The sequence below is a fragment of the Pan paniscus genome, chromosome X, assembly GCF_029289425.2.
Source record: "Pan paniscus chromosome X, NHGRI_mPanPan1-v2.0_pri, whole genome shotgun sequence".
In the NCBI taxonomy this organism is placed as follows: domain Eukaryota; kingdom Metazoa; phylum Chordata; class Mammalia; order Primates; family Hominidae; genus Pan; species Pan paniscus.
The window spans coordinates 129,755,028-129,782,756 of NC_073272.2; the positions used below are offsets into that span (position 1 = coordinate 129,755,028).

Sequence of the window (27,729 nt, forward strand, 5' to 3'; positions counted from 1 at the left end):
AACCTCTGCCTCCCGGGTTCAAGCCATTCTCCTGCCTCAGCCTCCCAAGTAGCTGGGATTACAGGCACCCACCACCACACCTGGCTAGCTTTTTAAAAAATTTTTAGTAGAGATGGATTTTCACAATGTTGGCCAGGCTAGTCTTGAACAACTAACTCAAGTGATCTGCCCGCCTTGGCCTCCCAAAGTTCTGGGATTACAGGCATGAGCCAAAGAATATTAATATTGGGATCGCTTGAGCCCAGAAGTTTGAGACCAGCCTGGGCAACATAGGGAGACACCGTTTCTACAAAATAAAAAATAAAAGCCTAGTCGAGTATGGTGGTGCATGGCTATGGTCTCAGCCACTCAGGAGGCTGAGGTAGAGACTTACTCGGACCCAGGAGGTTGATGCTGCAGTGAGCCATGATAGTGCCATTGCTCTCCAGCCTGGGTGACAGAGATAGACCCTGTCTCAAAAAAAAAAAAAAAAAAACAATGTTTAAAGGGCTATTAATGGAAGGAGATAAAGCAGAATCTAGAGGGTGACACAGGGTTAGAAGATTTTCTTTTTGTGGTAACCTGGGAAGAATATGAAGCTGATAGGAAAGATAAATGGAGAGGGAAGGTGGCTCTCCAGGAGCAGCAAGGAGGAGTGAGTGAGGTCTGCAAGGAGGCATAGGTAAGACTGGGTTTATGCAATATTTACATAAACATATAAAAGATGGAAAAATGTTAATGCTGGTATCTGGGTAGTGGGGATGACGCTTACATTTTACTTACTTTCGTGTGTGTGTGTGTGTGTGTGTGTATTGTTTGTTTTTTTGAGAAGGAGTCTCACTCTGTTGCCCAGACTGGAGTGCAGTGGTTCGATCTTGGCTCACTGCAACTGCTGCCTCCCGAGTTCAAGCGGTTTTCCTGCCTCAGCCTCCTGAGTAGCTGGGATCACAGGCGTGTGCCACCATGCCCGGCTATTTTTTGTATTTTTAGTAGAGACGGGGTTTCGCCATGTTGGCCAGGCTGGTCTCGAACTCCTGACCTCAGGCCTGCCTCGGCTTCCCGAAGTGCTAGGATTAAAGGTGTGAGCCACTGCGCCCAACCTCTTTTGTGTTTTTATCTTTATTTGTGTGTGTTTAAAATTTTTCTTTTGTGTTTTCCTTTCCCCTCCATGAAGATGCATCACTTTAAAATTGAGGCCGGGCGGGGGAGTATTACTTATTATGAAAACAAAAGCAGAAAATCTGCTTCCCGATGTAGGAGGACCATAAGTTAGGGATAGCCAGCCCACTGACTCCAGCACACAAGGACATAAGGCCACCCTCCAGAAGCACATGACATGAACACACCTATCTCAAGAATTATAGGATAAGCATGTGTGTATGCATGGTGAGGACTAGAAGGAGGCTTTTGACTATCAAGAGTAGCAGTGGATGTTTGGATTTCAGGTAATTGCTACCTTCCTTCCACTTTTGTGTATAGTTTAGTGATTTATAATAATTATGCATTTTTTATAATCAGAAAAAATAGTAAAGCTATTGTAATGTTGAAAACTATATATAGTCTTCACCAAAGAAATTAATAGTCCCAATGTACACTGCACTGATAAAATCACATCTTAGGCTCTCATTCTCCTACTGGCCCGGAAGAAGCAGTGGCCATATTGTGAGCTGTCTGTGGAAAGGGTCACGTTGCAGGAAAACGGGGGCAGCCTCAGCAGCTGAGAGTGGCCTCTGGACAACAGCCAGAAAGAAACTGAAGCCCTCAGTGCTACAGGTGCAAGGAAATAAATTCTGCAACAATCTGGGTGAGCATGGAAGTGGATTTTCACTCAGTCAAGTCTTAAGATAAAAATACAAGTCTGGCCAACACCTTGATTGCAGCCTTGTGAGATCCCAGAGCACAGGACCCAGTGAAGTCATGCCTGGACTCTTGATCTACAGAAACTGTGAGACAGTACATGTGTGTTGTTCTAAGCTGCTGAATTTGTGGCAAATTTTTAATGCAGCATAGAAAATTAACACACACTCCTACTAGCAGTATGTGAGAATTTGAGATACTTTACATCCTTGCCAATCCTCAGTCCTTTTAACTTTGGCCACGCTGGTGGGTGTGTATTGTGATTTTAATTTTAATTTTCCTGATGAATAATAATGTTGAACACTTTTTAATATGCTTATTGGTTATTGGATATACTCTCTTATGAAGTGCCCCGCAAGCATTTTTCCCATTAAAAATTTGAGTAGCCTATCATTTTATTACTGTTTTAGGAGTTCTTTACATATACTGGATATGAAATTTTGTAGGATACATGGATTAAAAATCTACCATTGTGGGGCTTGCGTTTTCACTCTTCTTAATGGTGACTTCTTTTTTCTGGGGGGTGGGGGGGATGGAGTCTCACTCTTGTCGCCCAGGCTGGAGTGCAGTGGCGCAATCTCGGCTCAATGCAACCTCCGCCTCCCAGGTTCAAGCGATTCTCCTGCCTCAGCTTTCCGAGTAGCTGGCATCACAGGCGTGCGCCACCACACCTGGTTAATTTTTGTATATTTAGTAGAGACGGGGTTTCACCATGTTGGCCAGGCTGATCTCGAACTCATGACCTCAGGTGATCCACCCGTCTCGGCCTCCCAAAGTGCTGGGATTACAGGCGTGAACCACTGTGCCCAGCCAAAAAAAAATTTGAGGCTGGAGCACAGTGGCGTGATCACAGCTCACTGCAGCCTTGACCTCCCGGTCTCAAGTGATTCTCCCACTTCAGCCTCCGGAGTAACTGCGACTACAGTCGTGGCTAATTTTTAAATTTTTGGTAGAGGCGGGTGTTTCCTTATATTGCCCAGGCTGGTCTCGACCTCCTGGGCTCAAACAATGTTCCTGCCTCGGCTTCCCAACTATAGTATAGATGAGAGCAACATAGCATAGTGGTTAAGAGCAATCCCAGTTCTGCCATTTTCTAAATTACTCTCCTAACCTTTTATGGCCTGTGTTCTCAACCGTCAAAGGGGGAAAATAATAGTACCTGTCTTATAGGGTAGTTAGGAACACAAAAAGCTCTTGGCACCACCCTTGGTACATGGCAGGTACTGCACAATGTCAGCTAATATTATCGTCATGTGTGCTGCCTGGAGACATTTTTAAGTGGAAAACAAAACAAACAAAAACACAGGCCAGACGAGGTGGCTCACGCCTTTAATCCCAGCACTTTGAGGGGCCAAGGCGGGTGGATCACCTGAGGCCAGGAGTTGGCGATCAGCATGGCCAACATGGCGAAACCCCGTCTCTACTAAAAATACAAAAATTAGCTGGGTGTGGTAGCAGGCACCTGTAATCCCAGCTACTCAGGAGGCTGAGGCAGGAGAATCGCTTGAACCTGGGAGGTGGAGGTTGCAGTGAGCCGAGACTGCACCACTGCACTCCAGCCTGGACCACAGAGTGAGACTCTGTCCAAAAAAAAACCAAACAAAACCCAACAAAATAAAACAAGGTGAACTAAAATGAGAAATATCCTTTTGGAAGAACATAGTTCCAAATATTTATTCATTCAACAAATAACCATTTAGGGCCAACTACCTTGCACTGACTTTTCCTTATAACACATAAGCAATAAACCCTATTATTGCGTACTCTCGCGTGATTAGGGAACGTTGTTAAGAGGCTCAAAAATCGGACGTCATAGCTCAAAAATCGGACGTCATAGCTCAAAAATCGGACGTCATAGCACATTGGCTAATGGAATCACCCAGGGGCTTTGCGGTTTCCCCTTCCAGCAGACAGAGGGGCCAGAGTCGGAAGCTGGGGGTCGGACTCTTGGCATCTTCTGGTGGATTATGAGGTTTGGATTAACTGGGATTTCCCGTTGGTGTTTTTCTGCCTCATCTGTTTAGCTTTTTGTGGTCCCCTTTTTGGTATCCAACTTGCTCTTTCTTAAGTGAAGTTTCTGATTAAAGCAAGAGCTTCGAGTAAGGGGTCTGACCGTAATTTTTCACTGGTTAATGTCTGACGTCCAGTAGGTGCTGTCTGGATCATTCTCCGTCCCTCCCTCCCTTCTTTCCCTCCCCCCCCTTCCTTTCTCTCCCTTTCTCTTTTCTTTCTCTCTCTCCCTCCCTCCCTCCTTTCTTTCTCTTTCTCTCCTTTCTTGGATGGAGTCTTGCTCTGTCACACAGGCTAGAGTGCAGTGGCGTGATCTCAGCTCACTGCAACCTCCACCTCCGGGGTTCAAGTGATTCTCCTGCCTCAGCCTCCCGAGTAGCTGGGACCACAGGTGCGTGCCACCACACCCAGCTAATTTTTTTGCATTTTTACTAGAGACGGGATTTCACCATGTTGGCCAGGCTGGTCTCAAAACTCCTGGCATCAAGTGATGCGCCCGGACCCTCAAAGTGTTGAGATTACAGGCGTGAGCCACCGCGCCTGGCCTTGAACTTTATTTTCTTATTGAGCCCAGGCACCTCACTAAATTCGGCTCACCCCTATGTCTCACTTTCCTACTTTTGTTTTGAAGCCTTTGCCCCACCCCCTCCACGTTGCCGCCTTTTTCGTACCGAGCGCGCAGGGCACTACGCCCACCACTCCCCTTGACCCACTCCTCAAGCCCTGATACCGGGGCGAGGCCCCTTCCTTTTCTAGTCCTTCCACGCGCCAGGTGGGTGGGTTTCGCGGTGACGAGGCGACACCTCTTTCCCCTCTGGCGAGCACGTTAACTGGGGAAGCTACCAAATTCTCACGCCTTAGCTGCCCTGCCTCCACCTCCCGCAAGTCCGGTTGCCCCTCTAGGCTTCTGCGCCTGCAGTGGTTCTGACCCTCGCCTTTAGAACTCTGCCGCTTCCGCCTCTTATTTCGCGCCTTTGTTTTTAGTTTTGGAAGGGGCGGAGTTGAAATGGCTGCGCCGCGGTTGCCGAAGCAACGCTTTGGTTACTTCCGTTGGTTTCAATGCTTCCGGGTTGGCGCTGCAGTGGCGTTTCCGACTGTGGGAGCCTCAGCTTCCCAGTCGTCCGATGAGCCCGAGCAGGTGAGGGGGAGCTCCTGGATTTCCAGGCTGGGGAGCGGGGCTGGGCCGCGCCAGGCCGCGCGGGGCCGGGCTGGCCTGGTTCCCGGCCTGGGAGGGGCTTAACGGTCCTCTGGTCTCTCTCTCCCCTCAGCTGAGTCCCTTCCCTGTCTTTCACTCTTCTGGCATCGGTGGTTTTACTTCTTCGATTGAACCCTGCTTCCTCGACCCCCCTGGGAGGCCGCCTTCTTCAGGCGCCTCCCTTCTCTCCACGAGCTCGCTCTGACAGCTGAGGAACTGGCAAGATCCTGCTACCCAGAGGGTGAATGGGTATCTTTCCCGGAATAATCCTAATTTTTCTAAGGGTGAAGTTTGCAACGGCGGCCGTGATTGTAAGCGGAGTAAGCAAACACCTCCATTGTATTAGTGTAAGGGATACTGTTGAAAGATGCTCCCCTTCGGTTTCTACCCCCTGTCACTCCTGAGGTCAAGGCATTGAAGGCATCTATTAAAATGCAGTTCAGTTACTTGATTGGCATGACAGCTGTTATCAACATGAATTAGTTTCTCAGACAGGATAACAGCAGGGACATTTATGGTTTCCTGTCAGTGATTCCTTGTTGTTGTTTTTCCCCCCAGCCTAGAGATGCCTAGCGTTATCATGAACTCTTCCCTCGTCTTCATTCCCTACATCATCGAGTTCTTTGTGTCTTCATTGGGGAAGTCTATCTCTAACCTCAGTGCCAACAAGCATCTTTGTCTGCTGTACTTTGCACCATCCTAAGCTAGTCTCCCTGCCTCTCCCGTTTGTAATGTAATCCACTGTGTTTGATGCAGCCCTAATAGGCTAAAATGTGGTGGATTTCCTCAAGTCACTTCGTTGTTAAACACACACACACAAAACATGCAGCCCCCTCCTACACCCCCTACCCCCACCCCTTGGTTTCAAGCCTTTCAACATAACATGCTCCTTATCACACTTCTTGTCTGATACTGTTTCAGTCAACAAGGGAATTCTCTGTTCCAGTTAGGTTCCTTTCTTCTTAGCACAAACCATACTGATGCCTGCTTCTACATGCTGTGCTTGTTCCCACATTTGTGTTTCTGTTCATTCTGTCTCTTCCCTGCCCCTCTCCCTTACCTGCACCTAACCAGGTTGTACCTACCGTCTCTCAAGGTTCAATTTAGGTTCTCTCACCTCGGCAATTTTCAAATTAGTCAATCCCATGCTGGTTGTAGTCTTTTCTATGCTCCTCTTGCTCTTAAAGTTTGTACTACACAGTTTAGTACTTAATTTTTCTCTAACGCACTACTTTGATTTCTTCCACCAGATTATAAGCTCTTGAAAGGCAAGTACTGTATTTCGTACTTTTTTCTCTGTCCCATCTCATTGGTTATTCAGAAAAGACAGGTTGAGTGGTAAATATTGTCTTGGTGCTAGAACGAATATCTGTGTTTTTCAAATATGATTATACCCAAAGTGCATTGCAGGTTTGGGCATTTAGCATGCCTTCAATAAATATCTGCTTGGCTCTCCATTGTTACCTTCTGAATCTGAGAATCTCTAATTTCTACTCTTTCTTAAAGGAGAAAGCAGGAGAGGCACCCAGAGTTTCCTGACCAGATCTTGGGAGTAGTATAGGGCAATGTAACTTGTATTGTAGGACATTCTTACTTTCACTCATTAGTCTATCAAATTCTCCGAAGTCAGATCTTCAGAATAAATGTTGGCATTTTGAAGACAATTTTCATTGGTTTCTTTATACAGTAAAAATATTTAGGGTACTATATTTTTATTTTACCTTAGATATGACTACTTTTACACATATCTGGGGTTAGCCCCTACAAGTTAAAATAATTTTTAGAGGGCTTGGGGTATTTTACATAAGTAATTCGTTGGAACAAAAGCAAGGGAACAGGGTTCGCAGGCAGAGAATATCTGGGGATCAAGATAGTGTCATACACAGGGTGTGTAGCATTGGCCAGGTCCAGCAAGTTACCTTCCTTGTTTCCTCTGCAATCTTTTATATACAGGCTGCATACATAGGTAAAGAATGTCACACTGCAAAACCAACTAAGTATTGAATGGATATGTATTCAATTCTATGCAAGCTATAATGGGGGTTATAAAAAGTACTGTGAGATATAGTATCTTCGCTTGGGGATCTTACTTAGTTAAGAGAGGAAATAACATTGGACATCTTGAAGTTGACCCTCATCCTAGTCATTATTTTTATGCCTGAGATTAAGATATAGAAGGGATAAAAGAAGGTTCAAAAAATATTGCACACCTGTAGAATAGGTGTGACACAACACGCATGCATGTAGACAACTTTATGTAAAAGACTTGGAGGTTTCAGCTGACAGTTTAATGATTTGATAGTGTGATGTGGCTCCCAAAAAAGTGAGTGCAATTTTAAGCTCTAGTAATTGAAGTATAATGTGTCAAATGAAGAGAAAGATCATGGATATTTAGCTCGAGAAACATGAGATGTAAGAGAACATCATAGCTGTCTTTAAATATTTGAAGGGCTTGCCTAGGGAAAAAAGAATGCATTTGTTGAATATTACCTCCAAAGACTGGGTACAAATTAGAGGAAGACAGACTTTTGGCTCAATATGAGGAGGGAGTGTCTAAAAACAGATCTAATCAAAGATGATCCAGGATTTCTTCATAAGATTTTTTCCTAACATTGGAGTGAAAGAGATTTTACTATCAGATGGGGGTAGGGAAGTCGTGATTGTGGCAATGGTGGGTTTTGCCTGTGGTCTCCAGATTTTTGGATTTCATGGGCCAGTAAAATGTAAATGAAAATGTGGGAAGGGTACACAAATACAGGCTAGTTAGCCTGTGCTCCAGGCGTAAGAAGAATCTGATCTGTTAATAATAGACAGTCCCTAAATTAAATACATTTAGCTGAAAAAAAAAAGAACTAAGTGTCCTTATTTTTTTCATTTCGCCCCAGAATTGTGGGAACTTCATTAGGGAACCACTGGGCTAACTGGCCTAAGATTCAGCGACTGGTCTTTCATCTTCCTGCCATGTCCTCCCTGTTCCTTGCCTTTCACTGATTCATCATTGCTCCCTGAGCACATTTTCCTTATTCAAGGGCTGGTAGCAGCTTGTAAAGTTCCGATAGAGGCTTTCTCTGTAATACAAAGAGTTGAAAAAAGTTGTAAGGAGAAAGTTTTGGAGAGACAACTTTAAGTAAAAGTAGCTGTCTGAAACCTTTAAGACTATTTGGGGCAATCGATAAATTTGTGAATGGAGAGTTAATTTTTTCCTCACAAACTCAAAGAGGGGATATGCCATGGTCTTGCTTTTCCATCTCTACTCTCACCATATGTGTCATATTTTACTATCAATTCTAATTGGAAAATGTGGGCATAGCTAGAAATGGTGATAAGGTAGTATTTAGTCTTCAAGACTCCTATTTCCAGCTGCAGTTGATACTTGAAGTGGCTATTCCTACTTTGCTCATTAGAATTCTTTTCAACAACTTTCCCTCAAAAGGGCTATCTATCCCAGACTCTATATGTGCTATGCTTGAAAGGAAGCCTCCATAATGATTTTTGTGGCCTGTAACTAAAACATTTAATCAGCGTGTTTGCTATCTTCTCTGGAAAATTGTATTTTGCTTAGTTACAGAGAATTCCTTATGTGGAAACAAAGCAAAACCTTTAAAGGGATACTGTGACTCATAGCTGCTAACCCCAGATTGGGCAATGGGAGGGAGGGGTGGGCAGCAAGTAATATCTGTTAAGATGTAAATTTGGGTACTTAAATTTTTAAAAATGTAATAATGATAGTTAACTAACAATTATTGAGCTACATGCCAGGCACTTTTAAAGGTGTTTTTCATATATTATTTAATTTTCACAACAACCCTATGATATAGTTTTTATTATTAGTTCCATTTTACAGTTCAGAAAGTGGAGGCATAGAGAGATTAAATAACTTGCCCAAGGTCACAGAACTAGTAAGTGGTGGAGTCAGGAAATGAATCTGGAGTTAGCATTTAAATTTTAACAGTCTGACTTCAGGAGTCTGCATTCCTCACCATAAACCACTTGGAAGTTGCTTTTGAAATTCAGAAGTATACATACTGTGAAGCTCTGAAAAAGGAATATTAGAAAGAAATCTGGGAGTCCATGCTAAGAACAGATACTACTTTCAGATGGACCAGGATTTAGTAGGCAATGCCTAGAGCAGTTCTTAAGTGTGGAAGTATCAGCGTTATTTGGGATCTTGCAAATTCTCAGGGCCATACCACCAATCAGAAACTCTGGGGGAGAGGCCCAACAATCTATGTTTTAATAGACCTTCTAGATGATTCTAATACATGCTAAAATTTGCAAAACCTAGAGGCCAGAGCTGTGGAAAAAATAAAATCCAAGAGAGAACAAGCTGAAAGTGGCAGAAAAAGAGTAAAGCTGAAAAGATTGATGATGACAGGTCTAACGGGGGTGGGATAGGGAAGGAGAAAAGGGAGGCTGGGAGCAGAATACGTTGTTAAAGAACTACAACATAAAAGAAGAACAGTATTTATATGTGTGTGTTTTAAAAGGCCAAGAGGAAGGAAAAGGAGATCCACTAGATGGATGTACGTTAAATGTCAGAGGGAAGATAGACATCATATTGCTATCATTCCTTTGGGCGCTAGAAGGAAGGTGAAAAAGTTCTTAGCTCAGCCTGGGCCTAGTTGGGGGGACAAAGTTATATATAGCTAGAAACCCTATAGTAGAGAGATAGGAGGGCTAAGAATATGAGAGAGTAGTAGTGTGAGCCTGTGCTTTGCACCTGAATCAAGCTAACTGAATACCATGAACTGCTTTTATGAGATGCCTCAGCCTATATAATTTGAATTCCGGGTTCCTTCATTTGTAATTATCTAGTTGAATGTCAAAGTTGGGTGTGCTGGATGGACTGAAGCCTCTTCTCTGGGTGGGGACGAATATAACATTAAAGAAACTGGAGAGAATGAAGGGCACAGGTTGATCTCTGAGTGAATCACACGCCTACCCCTACAAAATGTCAGTAAAGAACAAACTCATGATCATCCAGCACATAAAACAGGATCCCCCATTTTGCGTCATTCCACTTGGTGGGGTTTTTCCTCTACATCTATTTTATTTGCCAATTTTGTTTATCTAAATTATATGATCAGATGCTAACAAATGCTCCTCACTCTTGTGCCTTGTTCTGATTTGTGTTTATTTTTAGCACCAGAAAAGTACCACTGTAAGTCATGAGATGTCTGGTCTGAATTGGAAACCCTTTGTATATGGTGGCCTTGCCTCTATCGTGGCTGAGTTTGGTAAGAATGTGAGAAATGACAAATCTGCATTATACGGTATAGATGGTAGCTTATGATGATGGTTATTTTTGGTGAAAGCTAGGTAAAAAATAAGAAGCTCGCCTTATTTTGAAAATTGTCTCAAAGCCATGAAGTAATATTTCAGGGAAAGTACTACTGATGATATGGCAGATGAGTTAAGAAAAGTCAAACTAAGGAAAGCTTTTTTGGTAGTTTAGTGATTTGTTAGTTTGCTAGGCTTAAGTAAAATACATGAATATATAGAGGGAGTTGATATGTCATAAGGGTTTTTGCTATATTTCTGTATTAATAGTCTTTTATGCTAAATTATTTATAAGTTTATTTGTACTGAAAGTCCTTTTTTTCAAACCTCTTTCCCATTTTAGAAGAAAATGTACTAACAAGATCAAACAAGATTCTCTTCTACATGATTTTGATTTTGAAATATTTTTAGATTGTCGTTTTTTCATCTTCCAGATGTTCTCTTTTCTAAACTATTCATGAGTGACTACTGACGTTCTTGGCATATCCTGTGGTGTTGTGATATTCGGGTCATCAGTGACCAGAGCTACCTAATCACCTTGTTAGTTTTACACCCTGAAATATATTTTGTCAATGTGATGACCACTTCTGTTTGTTGATGTAAGAGGTTTGGTTAAAGAAATTTCCCCCCCAAGCACTCTGCTGGTATTAGTCTTGAATTACCTAAGGGACCACGATGAGTAGAACCAAATAAGACTTTGCCATTATCTTTCATAATATTAGGGGACTATTTGTTTCTTGTAAACAGATAAAAGAAAAACCCCACAAAACTTTGTAACACTATATAAGAGCATCTGGAGCAGCAATCCCATGCTTTCCTATCTTTGTGAAAATTTAGGGAGATTTTATGAGACACAGAGGTGGGGACACTTGGGGTGGGAAGGGGCAGGAGGGAGACTGATAAATGCCAGATTATATGTTACAGATGAAATAAAAAACAACATTTAATTATTTTGCATTTATAATAGGGCAATCTGAAAGCATTTTATTATATTACAGTTTGAAGTATATTGTGGGTCAATTGGTGCTGCCTATGTATAGCATAATGCATTTCACTTACCACATGCAACTCATGTCCTCTGACAGTGGTATTCTACTAGAGCTCTTCTATGTGTTATGAAAAGGACTTTGTCTTAGGATTCAAATATTGTCCTTGGCTTATATTTAGCAACAACTTAACTGTGATTCTTTGGACATACTTATAAATAAGTGTGTTCCTTTATAGGGACTTTCCCTGTGGACCTTACCAAAACACGACTTCAGGTTCAAGGCCAAAGCATTGATGCCCGTTTCAAAGAGATAAAATATAGAGGGATGTTCCATGCGCTGTTTCGCATCTGTAAAGAGGAAGGTGTATTGGCTCTCTATTCAGGGTGAGACTGGTTCTTTCCTTATATCATTAACAGAAATGCTTTTTAAAGAAGCCATAGTTTTCAGCTGTCTGATAGTTTGTGTCCGTTTCATATTCACCATTTCAACTTGTAATTCAGTACTGATATGCCAGTTTATATTTCTCCTGCTTGTAAGTCTTGAGCTTTGGATTTTGTGTTCATTTGGTTATAAGTGATAATAACATTTTAAAATGGATATGTCATTGCAGCATAGACTTTCTGTGGATTTCCCGAGAGTCACTAATAGCCACTGTTAATAACAGCACCAATTAATTATATATATTTTTGTGATATCCCTCCTGAGTTGGCAAATTCTGACTTCCTTTAAAATTTTCCTCTTTGAAAAAATATTATTCTTGCAGTTTAAACAGAAAGTGCATAATGAGAGAGAGGGAGACCCATCTTTATCATCACCTTTTGATTAGCCATAATTTTGTGGTTTACTGTCTAGTTTGTAGTTTATCTGTTGCCAGTTTCCTAGGCCACTCCTGCATCTAGGCTACCAGTTTATTACTCAGAGAATAGACATCAATTTTATTGTTAAACTATGTTACATCGTTAAACTATGTTAGACTTAATTTAAAAGGTAATTTTCTTGGGGGAAAAATCAAGTAGTGTATCCTGAAGCATCCTGAAGATGATCCACCATCCTGATTTGTGGATCATCTGTTTCACCTTGTTCTTTCATCAGCATGGATCATCACAAGATATTTTCTGATAGCAAGCAATAAAGTCAGAAATATGCATATTTAGTCATCATTTAAAAATCCTAACCATTTGAGCTGCTGCTGTCTTTCTATTTATACCTCCTACAGTGTAGTTCTGCAATTTGGAAGAATCCCAAAGGAGGTATGAATGAGAATGTCTCCAGTTTAAAGGAGAACTTAAATAGGGTGGAATTTTGGCTCTAGTACCTCCTTGTTGATGTGATTAAAGACGTATCTGCAACTGTTAGGAAGTAGAGGTTGATTTTTTAAAAAAAATCTTTATTAGGTGAGCAATGATGTATAATTCTTTTTATACATTGCTGGATTCAATTTACCAATATTTTCTTAAGGAGTTTTGCATCTAAGTTCATGAGAGACATTAGTCTGTGGTTTTCCTTTTTTGTACTGTTTTTGTCTGGTTGTGGTATCAGGGTAATACTAGCCAAAATTAGTTGGGAAGCATTCCCTCTTCTGTTTTCTGGAAGGAACTGTGTAAGCTTAGTGTTAATTTTTAAAATGTTTTGCAGAATTCCCCAGTGAAATTATCTGGGGCTGACTATTTCTTTTTGGGGAACATTTAAATTCAGAATGCAAATTCTTTAAGGTTATCATAGTTTGGGGTGCTATAACAAAATACCATAGACTGGGTGACTTATAAACAATCGGAATTTATTTCTCACAGTTCTGGAGGCAGGAAATCTGAGATCGGTGCCAGTTTGGTCAGGTTCTGCTGAAGTCTCTTTTCTGGGTTGCAGACTGCCAAGACTTCTTATTGTATCCTCACATGGCAGACAGAGTGAGGGAGCTCTCTGGGATCCCTTTTATAAGGGCACTAATCCTGTTCATGAGGGCTTTACCCTCATGACCTAATCACCTCCTATTACCATCATATTGCGGGTTAGGATTTTAAGATCTTGATTTGGGGACGATACAAACATTCAGTCCATTGCAATGGGTATGAGTTTTATTCAGATTATTTGTTTTATCTAGTTGAGTTTTGGTAGCTTCTGGTTTTCAAGGAATTTGTCCATTTCTTCTAAGGTGTTGAATTTATGAGTATAAAGTTGTTTATACCATACTCTTATTGTCCTTTTAATGGCTGCAGGAATTGTAGTGCTAGTCCCTGTTTCATTTCTTATTTGCATCTTCTGTCTTTTTATCTTTGTGAGTCTAGCTAGAGGTTTATCAATTTTGTTGATTTTTTTTTAAAGAGCTAACTTTTTGTTTCATTGATTTTTCTCTATTTTCCTATTTTCAATTTCATTGATTTGTGCTTTTTATTATTTTCTTTTGCTTGCTTTGGGTTATTTTGCTTTTCTTTTTCTAGTTTCTTGAGGTAGGAGCATAGATTATTGATTTGAGACTCTACCCCCCCCCTTTTTTTTTTTTTAAATGCAAGCATTTCATGCTGTAAATTTCCCTCAGCACTGCTTTGGCTGCATCTCATACATTTTAATAGGTTGAATTTTGTTGTCATTTAGACCTGTGAATTAAAAAAAAATTCCTTTGACAGACACTTGGTCTGACCAATAGATTATTTAGATATATATTGTTTAATTTCTAAATGTTTGAGGATTTTTCTTATTGATTTCTGGTTTGATTCCATTATTGTCACATAACATATTATATATGATTTCAGTTCTTTTAAATTTGTTGAGGTTGGTTTTATGACCCAGAATGTTCAGTTTCTTGCTGAGTGTTTCATGAGTGCTTGAAAAAAATCATATTCTGCTGTTGTTGGGTGGAATGAGATGGGTAGTCCAAATAAGTAGGCTATCTAGATATGTAAAATCTGAAAATGTTGAGAATAACTTTTTACTTTTTTTTTTTTTTCAGAATTGCTCCTGCGTTGCTAAGACAAGCATCATATGGCACCATTAAAATTGGGATTTACCAAAGCTTGAAGCGCTTATTCGTAGAACGTTTAGAAGGTCAGTATACTTACCCTCTTTTGAGGTGATACTCAAAGGGATTGTTGAAATCATGCTTAGTGAGAAATGTTGGTCATGAGGTGCCTGAGAATGGAGGAGAGTCACTGCAAAGACAAAGTGAGCTTGTTCTAACTTGGAATAAATCTTTGCAGAGGTGATATATGAATTAGAGAGACCTGTTCTTCAAATTTGTCCCTTTTCCTATCAACAAAAAAGGCATGTGATCATCCCAAAAGAAACATGGAACAATCTTGTCCAGAAAATTAATGCTATCTTCATCAATAAGAGGACTTCAACTGTAAGGCATTTTCTAGCTGGCAATTTTGATAAGCTTTTATTAGGCAGAATAATTTTAGGCTGTTTTCTAAATTCTGATGTACCTATGGCTACCTTATGCATATTCAGCATTATCATATGTCTGTTTGCTGCTGTAGCATTTTCCATCATGATACTACACTAAATGGTTATTTTACCACAGGCCTGGGGCTGTTGGATGTTTGGGGACAGCTGGAAAGCCTTTCGGTTAGTAATGTCCTTTGAATCACTTTATTGTCCTAAAGTCAACTTTTTCTGAAGCCTTTTTTTGGGGATTGTGAAGGGTTCTCTTCCACCTCTTTCTGAAATATTTTTCTTTCATAGATTCTTCACTTGGGTTTATTTAGTTTCTATTTGTGGGGTCTTCATGGTGTGAAGGAGCGGTAAAGATTGAATTTCACTATAGAACAATGTGCTCTGTGGTTTCTTTGTTCTTTTTTCTCACTGAGGAGATTTAGTTCTAAATGATTGCTTTTTCATATTTGACTACAGAAATCTTTTGTAAATTAACAGAGGCTAGGAGAGATCTCAGGCCTATCAAAATTAATATTCAAATAAGTTTTTTGTATTAGACATAAGATTTTCTCTTTTAACATTCAGTTCCTGAATCTTTAGAGTTGATGATTACCCAGAAAAAGACTTAAAAAGTATGTTCTTTAGATGTTTGAAAAGGTCGAAGGGGAACTACCACCTTCTGAATTCGTGTGTGGGATACTGTTAGTTATGTAGAAGAAAAGGATGTGTTCCAGTGTCCTTTAGAAATAATGATGTTTTTAGAAATGATTTATATTTTACAAGTTTTAATATATTTTAGCACTGAATTGAGATCTAGAAATATTTGAGTTTCTTTATTTTCCTAAGCTTTTTGGTTCATTTCTAAAGTCATCTCTCTAACCAAGTTTCCCTTCCTCCAGTAGGTCAGTAGTATGTTCTCAAACTGGTGCCTAATACAAGCAGACCTTTCTTTTTCTTTTCCTTTTCACAGATGAAACTCTTTTAATTAATATGATCTGTGGGGTAGTGTCAGGAGTGATATCTTCCACTATAGCCAATCCCACCGATGTTCTAAAGGTAAGAGAGATACAGTGTGATTTGAAAGGAGCATAACTTTGAGTCAGATTTGGGTTCAGATTCCCACTCTGTCACTTGCCAGCTGTAGAACCTTGGGCAAATCAGTTAACTGCATTAAGCCTCAATTTCATCATTTGAAAAATGAATATAATACAGTGTTTATAACATAGAGTTGTAAAGGATTAGCGATAATATATATATAAACTGCCTATCATTGTACTTGGTGTAGTAGATGCTCAATAAATGGCAGTCAATTTATTATGATATGTGTTAATCCACTGGTCCTCACACTGGGGTATGCAAGACCCTATAGGTTCTTTCCAAGGGCTATGCAGTTTTATAGGAATCAATTTCCAGATCTCTTACATCCATTTGTACTCCATCCTAAAACTGGTACGAGAATGAATCTGTTCATAATAGCCCTTACTCAATTTTACAAAAGAAATGTACGTCCCCACCTATTCTAAATCTTGGTATGGTATGTTGACCTGTGGTATAACCTGGGATGCCAAACAGAGGGGTAAACTGAAATACGGTTTTTGGAGAAGCCTATTTTAGTAACCAATTTGGGTATCTTAAGTCTGTAATGCCTCTGTCTTTCCCTGTCTTATTAATATTTCTATTCAGGGTGAGATTTGGCTTTAAAAATGGTATATTTTGGCCTGTATTGGAATATTCTGAATTCAGAACCAGAATAGTATAGGTTGGTGGTGCTGACTTGTTAAGAGTATAGTTGGATTTCTTTAAGGTTTTTTCAAGTCACAGACTGAAACATTTCTTTTAATATAAATTTTCATCTTATTTCATAAAATGGTAAATATTTTCTACTTACTAACGTATTTAAACTTATGATTAGTTAAAAGCACTAAATATAGGATTAAAATAAGTGAGGGGAACCCAAAGTTTTAACTTATTTTAAGGGGATTGCGAGAAAAAAGTAAGGGGACACATGCTTTTTTATATTTGACCACTAGTGAAACCACAAGTGGCTAGGTTAGCAAAGGAGAGATCTATTTATTGCAATTCAGAGAGGGGTTTGAGAACAGAGAGAAAGACATGAAAAACAACACACATGAAATAAACCACTGGTGGTTGATGGATAAAAATATGAGACAGTCTTTCTGGACTAAAATGATAGTAATTTACAGAATTTTTATATCATTTTAGGTTTACAGAACAAGTTTTTTTTTCACCATTTATTTTAGATTCAGGGAGTACATGTGCAGGTTTATTACATGGGTATATTGTATGATGCTCAGGTTTGGGATATGAATGATCCCATCACCCAGATAGTGAGCACAGTACCCAACAGTTTTTCAACCCTTGTCCCCCTCCTTCTCTCCTGCCTCTATTATTCCCTGGTGTCTATTGTTGCCATCTTTGTCCATGAGTACGCAATATTTAGCTCCCACTTATAAGTGAGAACATGCTATATTTGGTTTTCTGTTCCTGCATTAATTCATTTAGGATAATGGCCTCTGGCTCAATCCATGTTACTGCAAAGGACATGATTTTGTTCTTTTTTATGACTGCATAGTATTCCATGGTGTATATGTACCACATTTTCTTTACCCAATCCAACGGTGGTGGGCACCTAGGTTGATTCCATGTCTTTGCTATTGTGAATAGTACTGTGATGAACATAGGAGTGTATGTGTCTTTTTGGTAGAATTATTTATTTTCTTTTGGATATATACTCAGTAATGGGATTGCTGGGTTGAATGGTAGCTCTCTGTTTTAAGTTCCTTGAGAAGTCTCCAAACTGCTTTCCAAAGTGGCTGAACTAATTTACATTCCCACCAATGGTGTCTAAGCATTCCCTTTTCTCTGCAGCCTCGCCAGCATCTGTTGTTTTTACTTTTTAATAATAACCATTCTGACTGGTGTGAGATGGTATCTTGTTGTGGTTTTGATTTACATTTCTCTGATGATTAGTGATATTGTGCATCTTTTTATGTTTGTTGGCTGCTTGTATGTCTTCTTTTGAGAAGTGTCCGTTCATGTCTTTTGCCTACTTTTTAATGGAGTTATTTGGTTTTTGCTTGTTGAATTAAATTCCTTATAGATGCTGGATACCAGATTTTCATCAGATGCATAGTTTGTGAATATTTTCTCCCATTCTATAGGTTGTTTCTTTACTCTGTTGGTAGTTTCTTTTGTTGTGAAGAAGATTTTTAGTTTAATCAGGTCCCGCTTGTCAATTTTTTGTTTTGTTGCAATTGCTTTTGATGACTTAGTCATAAATTATTTCCCAAGGCCAATGCCCAGAATGGCGTTTCCTAGGTTTTCTTTTAGGATTCTTATAATTTGAGGTCTTACATTTAAATCTTTAATCTGTCTTGAGTTAATTTTTGTATATGGTGAAAGGTAGGGGCCCAGTTTTATTCTTCTGCATATAGCTAGTCAGCTGTCCCAGTACCATTTATTGAATAGGGAGTCCTTTCCCCATGCTTATTTTTGTTGACTTAGAACAGGTATTTATGAAGAGAATTTAATTGAAGAGCTCCTTGTACCTCTTACTCTAAGCAGACAACCCCATCTCCTATGGCCTGGCCTTATACCTCTCAATTTCGTGTCCTTTCTACCTTACAGGTGTAAACTTACTTCCATCTATACCCATCCTTATCTTGTCTTACTGTAGTGGTTTTCCAGACCAGACCAGTATTACCTGGGAACTTGTTAGAAATGCAAATTATCAGGCCCCATCCAACACCTACTGAATCAGAACGGGTAGGATGGGGCCCAGCAGTCTGGTTTGACAAGCCCTTCAAGTGATTTTGATACATGCTCAAGTTTAAAAAAAACCTGGTTACTCTACTTTTATTCACTTCTGTTTCATCAGAGACCTTTATCATTTGTCCTCTTTCTCTTATCTTCAGTGTCTTCCTCTTTACCGGTTATCTTCTCTCAAATGATAAATATGGTCAAATCTCTCTATCCTAAAATATTTTCTTGACCTTCTGACCTCAAAACACCATGGTATCTCTTTTCTTACCTTCTCATCCAGATTTTACAAGAGTAATCTTTACATTCCATTTCCTTCATAACCTGCTGTAATCACTCCTGCTACTTGATTGAAATCACTCTCCACAGGGTCAGCAGTAATGTCCTCATTATCCAATCCAGTGGACATTTTAGTTCTCATCTTACTTAACCTATTTTGACTAATTCCTTCTACTAGAAGTTCTTTTTTGGTTTTGTTACTACACTATTTAGATTCTGCTTCTAGTTTTCCTATTCCTTAGTTTCATTCATGGGCTTCCTTTTTATGCATATACTTTAAATCTTTTTCTTCTCCCACCCAAGGTTCCATCTTTAGCCCTTTTCTCCTCTTCAGTCTCTCCTTGGTGGCCTTTTTCATTCTTTTTTTTTTTTTCTTACTATTATTATTATTTTTTTGAGACGGAGTCTCGCTCTGTCTCCCAGGCTGGAGTGCAGTGGCGCGATCTCGGCTCACTGCAAGCTCCGCCTCCCGGGTTCATGCCATTCTCCTGCCTCAGCCTCCTGAGTAGCTGGGACTACAGGCGCCCGCCACCACACCTGGCTAATTTTTTGTACTTTTAGTAGAGACGGGGTTTCACCGTGTTAGCCAGGATGGTGTCGATTTCCTGACCTCGTGATCCACCCGCCTTGGCCTCCCAAAGTGCTGGGATTACAGGCGTGAGCCACTGTGCCCGACCACCTTTTTCATTCTTAATACTTTAGCTCTCACTATATCAGTTAGGTTATGGGCTAAGCTACTGTCACAAAGAAACTCAAAAATAAAAGGTCTCCATATACAAGTATTTATCTCTCTCATGTAACCATCTAGAGGACTGCAGTTAATGCTGGTAAGGCAGAACTACTTCATGTAGTCATCCAGGATCCAGGTTTCTTCATTTTTGTTGCACTGCCATCTCCTAGGGCAGGGATTGGCAAACTACTGTCTGTGGGTCAAATCTGGCCCACCCCCTGTTGTGAATAAAGTTTTATTGGAACACAGCCACCCCATTTTTTAATTTATTGTCTATAATTGCTTTTGTGCTTCAGTGACAGAGTTGAGTAGTCACAACAGAGGTCATAAGCCCTGCAAAGCCTAATATATTTACTGTCTGGACCCTTACAGAAAACGTTTGTTGACCCCTGTCCTATGGTATTATTTTAGTCTGTATAGTTGAAGTTGGACCACTATCAAACCTACATTCCAGCCCATGGGAAGAGAGTCAAGGGAAAGCAGTTTCCTTTTGATTTGTCAAAAATAAAGTCAGTTAGGAAAAATTTTAAAGTTTATTGTATGCAATAAGAGAAAGTACGGGTCTCGATCCAGGATACTTCAAACCAAATGATAACAAACTTATCTTACAGTACAGTTTATAAAGCAGAAGGGCAGAAACACTTTGACCTTTTTTGTGATTGGCTGTTATAAATTATCGTTCTTTTAAAGGCAAGCAGCTGTTTAAGGTGATTGTCTATAGTTATTGGTTTCATTTCACTGAAGCATTCTGACAAAGATGTAAAGTTTGTGTTTTGTGTTTATGATTAGAGATAGCAGTTCCGAGGAAATAGGATGACTTAAGTTTCGGTTACCTGATGATGGGTGGCTGGTCTTGGGGTTTATCTCAATTGTTGCCTCCATTTTTATCTTTAACAGTTTAAATCTTTAAATATGTAGTTTTGGAGAAACAATTTCAAACATATGAGTGAGTAGAAAATAACATAGTACAGTGAACGTCTTTGTACACATCACGGAGGTAGCTAAGATTTTGCTACACGTGCTTTTTTATTCCCTTTTTCTGAATTATTTTAAGGCACATTCCAGACATTGTCATTTTCCCCCATATACTTCGATGTGCATCTCATAAAAGGAATATTTTTCTATATAACCATGGTGCTATTGTTACATTTAACAAAATTAACATTTATTCATTAGTAACATCTAATAATCTATGTTCACATTTCCAGACTGTCTTATATTTTACAGTTGATTTGTTTAACTTGGGTTCCAAAGCCTATGCATTATATTTAATAGTTATGTTTCTTAAGTCCTTTATATTCTAGAGTACCCCACTCCTGTCCATATACCTTTTATTTATTTATTTATTTATTTATTTATTTATTTATTTGCTTTTTGCCATTAACTTGTCAAATAAATGGGATCAGCTCTCCTTTAGAATTCCCAAGTTTTGGATTTGTCTTTTTGCTTCCTTGTGATATCATTTAACTTATTTCTCTAAATCTTCTCTCTCTGTAAAAGGGAAGGTTTCTGTAAAGGTCATACCAAGTCATGTGAGGAGGCACACAGTGTTTGGTTGTCCCAATATAGGGATGTTAAGGTTGATCAGTGGGTTCAGGCATGACAGCCCGATTTCTCCTTTGTAGTTTCCTGTCAATCCTTCATCTAATGGTTTCATCCATTGGTGGCCATTACCTGAATCGATTGTTTCATTTAAGGTCGCAAAGTGGTGATTTTCTAATTCCATCATTCCATCCATGTTTCTTAGCTAGAATTCTTCTGCAAGGGCAATCTTTTTTTTTTTTTTTTTGAGATGGAGTCTTGCTCTGTTGCCCAGGCTGGAGTGCAATGGCGTGATCTCGGCTCACTGCAACCTCCACTTCCTGGGTTCAAGCAATTCTCCTGCCTCAGCCTCTCGAGTAGCTGGGATTACACAGGTGCACACCACCACGCCTGGCTAATTTTTGTATTTTTAGTAGAGACGGGGTTTCACCATGTTGGCCAGGCTGGTTTCAAACTACTGACCTCAGGTGATCCGCCCACCTCGGCCTCCCAAAGTGCTGGGATTACAGGCGTGAGCCACCGCGCCTGGCCAAGGACAACTTTTTCTCATTTAGTAGGGCTGTTTGGCTGTTCTGAAATATAGGCAATTTCCTTCTAAGCAAGACACTGGGAAGTTTCAACCATTATTTCTGTTCACGTTCCATTCTGAAGGACTTGGTTCCATGGCTACATCTAGCTTCAAGAAAGGAGAGTAGATTTTGGGAGACAATAATCTACCACACTACCCAGACCTACTGGGTCATCTAAACTAGAAACCTAGATCATCTTTGATTCTTCTATATCTTTGCTTCCTTCTAGTATTGGATTAGGTATCAAGTTTCTACAGATTTTGCCTCATCTGTATTTCTCAACTTTGTCCTTTCCCCACCATTCCTGTTGTAGGACCTCATCTCAGTAGCCTCCTAACTTGTCCCTTCACTCTAGTGTGTACCCCACTCCCTCAACCCATCTCCAGATGAAGCTGGAGAGATCTATCGAAATCCATATCTGATCTACTATGTACTGCTTCTTTGCCTTTGTGCACGTAACACTTTCTTCCTGAAACGTCTTTCTCATTTTCCTGGTGAATTTGTCCTTCAAGACCAGGCTCATAAACAGGGCCAGGACTAGGGCAAAACAAGTAAGGCAGTCCCCTTTGATGCAGAATGTAAGAAGGTACCACAAAACTCAGTAATCAATATAAACAACATTTGTATGTAGTATTTTTAAACAATCAAAATTAATGCAAAAAATTCATGATGAACCAAATACCAAAATTTCACATAACTCATCTCATTCACCTTACCCTAATCCTGGCCCTGTTGAGTCCTAGCTTTAGTTAAATTTGATATTTGATTCATCATGGCTTTTTGTGGATTAATTTTGGTTAAAAAATATCATATTGAGACATCATTTATCTTGATTACTGAGTTTTTCTTGCACTCCCTTACATTTCATGCCTAAGAAAAGTACTTCACTTGCCTCACGCTAGCCCCTCTGTTGTCAGGAATCACCTCCTTAAAGAAGTGTTCTACTTACCACAGTGTATTAGTAGTTTTCATTTGTCTTTGTGATAGGTTGTATCTTGATTTAATGGGTTTAGGTTTTTATAATTATAATATTTGAAAACTCTTAGTAGTAACAGTTAACTTTCTGCATAAAAGCATGTTGCCATTACATGACTTACTAAAGACATTTGTTGAAACCTAGAATGGTAGCATGGTGCTTCATAAAAATCAGGCCTACATTTGGGCCGCTAGTATTTAGTGACTGACTACTAGGATTGTATGTGTGCAGAGTCTGTGGGAAATTGTACCAAACCTTTTACATGGCCATTTAATGCTATCTTTCTTTCTTGCAGCTCTCAAAGGCCACTTGGCAGAATATAATGTTATGCTTTTTATAAATAGAACTCAACTTAAGGTCTCATAAACATAAAATTATATTTTAAAACACATTTTTCATTTTTATAATTACGTAAGCAATGCATGTTTAATGTAGAAAAATATGGAAGGCAGAAAAAACACAAAAGAGAAAAATGCTTACTTGTAGCCTCACCACTCAGACATAAACCACTGTAAGTATTTAGTTTTACATGTTCACCCCGTCTCTTTGCTGTGCTTATGGATATTTTTAAGTTTACATGTTTTTTATAAAAATGATATAGTACTTTGCAATATTTTTTTCTGGTTAGCAATTAATTTTTGATATCTTTCAGTGTCAGCAAATACCATTGTACAACAAAATTTTATGGCTCCATAGTATTCTATTAAATGAATGTATAATTTCTGTAACCAATCTGTGTAGTTGTTTTTGGATATTAAGTTGTTTCTAATTTTTCACTAAATGAGTCATTTTTTAGTCCTGCTGAGTACTTGATCTTTCTTTTCTCCAAATTTTCTTCTAGCTCCAGAAATAATAGACTTAGTGTGAGGAATGTGAGGCCGATGAAAACCATTTTTATAAAATACACTTTGACACAAATTCTTTTTCTATACAGTTTAACTAATTAACTTTATCATAATAGCAGATATTTTTCTGGGATTCCTGAATACTTCTTTTAAAATTTTAGATGAATTTAAAATGAATTTAAATGAACTTAAAATGAATTTAGCATTTTGGTTCTCTCTGACAAAATAAGATGTTCACCTCTTTTCATTTTAGATTCGAATGCAGGCTCAAGGAAGCTTGTTCCAAGGGAGCATGATTGGAAGCTTTATCGATATATACCAACAAGAAGGCACCAGGGGTCTGTGGAGGGTAAGTACTCTTTTCCTGCTATTATCCTACACTCTCAGTTCCTACAATTTGCAGAGAATTTTTTTTTATATAAAGACATAAAATCGTGAATTATAATCCAAAAACTAAGGTAAGAAACTCCTCATCTCCCTTGAAAGGCCCAAAACTTATCATTGGCCTTTTATTTCTGCATAATGTTTGGGGATTATATAGGTGGGGAAAGTTATTACATTATTTGAGATGGCTGTTTTGATCATATTCACAGTGAATGTAGTTGTTCAGTGTATTTTTTTGCAAGTTCTGTACTAACACGATGATGTATGTCTTTGTAGTGCTTATGTTCAAAAGCTGTTACCGGCCGTGTGCTGTGGCTCATGCCTGTAATCCCAGCACTTTGGGAGGCCAACGCGGGTGGATCACTTGAGGTCAGGAGTTCAAGACCAGCCTGGCCAACGTGGTGAAACCCCATCTCAACTAGAAATACAAAAATTAGCCAGGCATGGTGGTGCATGGCTGTAGTCCCAGCTACTCAGGAGGCTGAGGCAGGAGAATTGTTTGAACCCTGGAGGTGGAGGTTGCAGTGAGCCAAGATCATGCCACTGCACTCCAGCCTGGGTGACAGGGTGAGACTCTGTCTCAAAAAAAAAAAAAAAAAAAAAAAAAAAAAGAATAAGAAAAAAAAGCTGTTACCTTAAACAATTTTTTAACCTAAAAAGTATAACATGTACTATAAAATATTGAGAAAATATAGAAAAGTAAAAAGAAAAAAAATCCAGTAGTCCCACTGCCTAGAGATAATTTCTGTTAAACTTTTTGTCATATTATCTTTCAGTCTTCTATCTATACTTTGCTTTTCGTCATTGTTGCTCTAACTTTTTAATCCCTAATTATTGTAATATTAATAATATTATTAGTAGAATATACAGAGAGAGTGGAATGGGAAATCTATTAATAGACTTTTAAATAAAAATGAGAGCTTTGGTATTTTTCTTTATAATTTTTCATAACAAAAATTTCAAGCATAAAGAAAAATTGAAAGAATAGAACTATGAAATACATACCTATGAGCTGGATTTGATGGCTGTTAAAGTTTGATCGTATTTGCTTTATCTGTTTACGTGTATACAGACATACACTCTTTTTAGCTAAGCTAAATGAAAGTAGGTTGCAGACATCATGGCACTCAATTAAATTCTTCATTGTGCATCTCCTAAGAATAAGGATAGTCTTCTACATAATAATAATACCATTATCATATCTAAGAAAATGAACAAGTCCCTAATACCTAATATCTAGCCCATATTAGAATTTCCTGTTAATGAGACCAGGCTAATTTATAATTTATTTTCTTCCTTCCTCTTTTTTTTTTTTTTTGACAGGGTCTCGCTTTGTTGCCTAGGCTGGTCTTGATCTTCTGGCTTCAAGTGATCCTCTGGCCTTGGCCTTACAGATGTGAGCCACCATGCCTGGCCAGGCTAGTTTTCTTATAAAGTGTTTCCTCATTGTGTTTGTTTCTCTATCTTTATAGAGAAAATATCTTTATATTTACAGTTTATTTCCCATAAACTGTAAATAGGGTCCATTGGCTTGATTAGATTCATGTTAAACATTTTTGGTAAGGGTGCTTCATAGGTGATGCTGTGTATTTCATACTGCATCACAGCAGGAGGCACATAATATTAGTTTGTCCCATGATTAGTGGTGCCAAGTTTGATTATTTGGTAAGATGACGTCCACCAGATCTCGCCATTGTAAAACATAAGATTTTTCCCCCTCCTTTGCAATTAGCAAGTAATCTGTGGGGTGATAATATTCTAGTAATATGCATATATCCTAATATCTAATCACCTTTCATCTAACTAATGGTCTTTGCATCCATTAATGGTCCTTGAGGTTTGCTTTTTGGTAACAGCAGGGTACACTTGCTTGATATGTCTAATTTAGAGCCAGAAAATAGAACTAACTAGAACTTTCTCACAAACTGATGACAAGGAACAAAAACAGAGGAATAAATAGAATTGGAGATTTTTTCACAGGAGCATAGCTACTTTATTTTTTATTGTAGTAAAAAGTAGACATAACATAAAATTTACCATCTTAACCATTTTTGATGGTTCAGTAGTGTTAATTAAGTACATTCACATTGTTGTACAACTGATCTCCAGAACTCTTTAGGTCTTATCAAACTGAAACTCTATACCCATGAAGCAACTCCCCATTTCTCCTTCCCCTAGCAACCCCCATTCTATTTTCTGTCTCTATCAATTTGACTATTATAGGTACTTCATGTAAGTGGAATCACACAATATTTATCTTTTTGTGACTGGCTGATTTTACTTAGCATGATGTTCTCAAGGTTTATCCATGTGGTAGCATGTGTCAGAATTTCTTCCTTTTTAAGGCTGAATAATATTCCATTGTATGTATATACCACATTTTGTTTATCCATTCAACCATTGATGGACAGTTGAATGGCTTCTGCCTTTTGCCTATTGTGAATAATGCTGCTGGGTAAATGGGTGTGCAAATATCTTTTTTAGACCCTGCTTTCAATTCTTTTGGTTATATAGCCAAAAGTGGAATTGCTGGATTATGTGGTAAATCTATGTTTATTTTTTGAGAAACTGAACATAACTGTTTTTATGATCCAGGCTACTTACATGATCTAGGCACCTAACATAAAGAAGCAAAGTACATTGTTGAATGTATTCTTCTGAGACAGACATGTTTTATTTGCATGTTAAAAATACAGGACTTATTTTTTCATTTCAACAAGAAAATATGTTTGCATTTTTCTTCAAACGTGCTCATCTTTGTTTATCTTCCTGCTCTGATTGTAACATGAATACTGAAAACATTTCACTTTCTTCCTAACTTCATTGTAAGAAAAAATAGCACGAGCACAATAACAAAGTATAACTAGCACTTACCACAGAGTTGGAGAGAGAGTAGCATGGTGGGGACTGTGGTCCTGGAGAGCACGGAGAGCACAGTCCCCGTTGAGAGAGGACAGCTACTCCTTAGCTCCAGCCCATTGCTGCCATGCGTTGATGGTGAGCCCAGTGTGGTCAAATTTTCTGGCCTTTCAAGAGAAGCTGGAAATCTGCATTTCTGTGTGAAATATCCTGATTTTTACATATTAACAGCCAATTCAGTCTTTTGGAAACACTGTGGGCCACTCGAAACATGCCTATAGCCTGATTTTGGCCTGTGGGCTCCAGTTTGGGGCCTTACTGTTCACCAAAGCAGTCTTCTGTGAAGGGTACCCTCTTTATGAGAAGCAGGTCAAAGAGCCAGCAAGGAAGGCACCCTTCGCCTAGCCAGCCATATCAGCACAATCAAACATCTTGGCATAGCTGTGTCACTTCCACTTCATTTTATTTATTTATTTATTTATTTATTTATTTATTTATTTATTTATTTATTGAGACGGATTCTTGCTATGTTGCCAGGCTGGAGTGCAGTGGCGCGATCTCGGCTCACTGCAACCTCCGCCTCCTGGGTTCAAGCGATTCTCCTGCCTCAGCCTCCTGTGTAGCTGGGATTATTATTATTTTTTTTTTAAGTGAAAGCAAGTTTATTAAGTAAAGGAATAAAGAATGGCTACTCCATAGGCAGAGCAGCCCCACTTTATAAATTGAGTTTGGGAACTTAGAGATGACTGAAAACTTTTTAATATAGTAGTTATCCCAGAAAGCAGATGTCCTCATGGTATGTTATTTTCAATTTTAACTGACACCTAAACACAGTTATAAAAGTAAAACATTCATTGTGAAAATGTAAAAAGAAATAGGCATAAAAATGAAAATTAACATCTCTTATCCTAATACCAGAGGAAAAAAGTATTTTGATGTATTTCGTTCTAATCCTAAGAATTTGGCCTGGTGTGTATACCTTTTCCCCTGAAGATAGAATAATACTATATATAATTTTATGCCTTGCTTTATTTAACATGCTATCATGCTATCATAAGCGTTTTCTTGTGTCATTAATATTCTTCA

General features: G+C 38.9%; 1 protein-coding gene across 5 annotated transcripts in view; it reads left to right on the forward strand.

The window, feature by feature from the left end:
- The first annotated feature begins 4,860 nt into the window (after window positions 1–4,860).
- The window catches only part of SLC25A14 (solute carrier family 25 member 14), a 33,493-nt gene continuing 10,624 nt past the window's right edge, over window positions 4,861–27,729 (forward strand). For 2 of the 5 annotated variants that reach the window (XM_003818941.5, XM_057301109.1), the window contains exons 1-7: window positions 4,861–4,984; window positions 5,115–5,361; window positions 10,185–10,278; window positions 11,546–11,693; window positions 14,255–14,349; window positions 15,650–15,735; window positions 23,654–23,749. In XM_003818941.5, the coding sequence (XP_003818989.1) occupies window positions 5,287–5,361; window positions 10,185–10,278; window positions 11,546–11,693; window positions 14,255–14,349; window positions 15,650–15,735; window positions 23,654–23,749 (594 nt within the window). In that variant the 5' untranslated portion in view covers window positions 4,861–4,984; window positions 5,115–5,286. Of the gene's footprint in view, window positions 4,985–5,114; window positions 5,389–10,184; window positions 10,279–11,545; window positions 11,694–14,254; window positions 14,350–15,649; window positions 15,736–23,653; window positions 23,750–27,729 lie in introns of all 5 variants that reach the window. The other 3 variants (XM_008972362.4, XM_008972363.4, XM_008972361.4) reach the window with 3 other exon arrangements.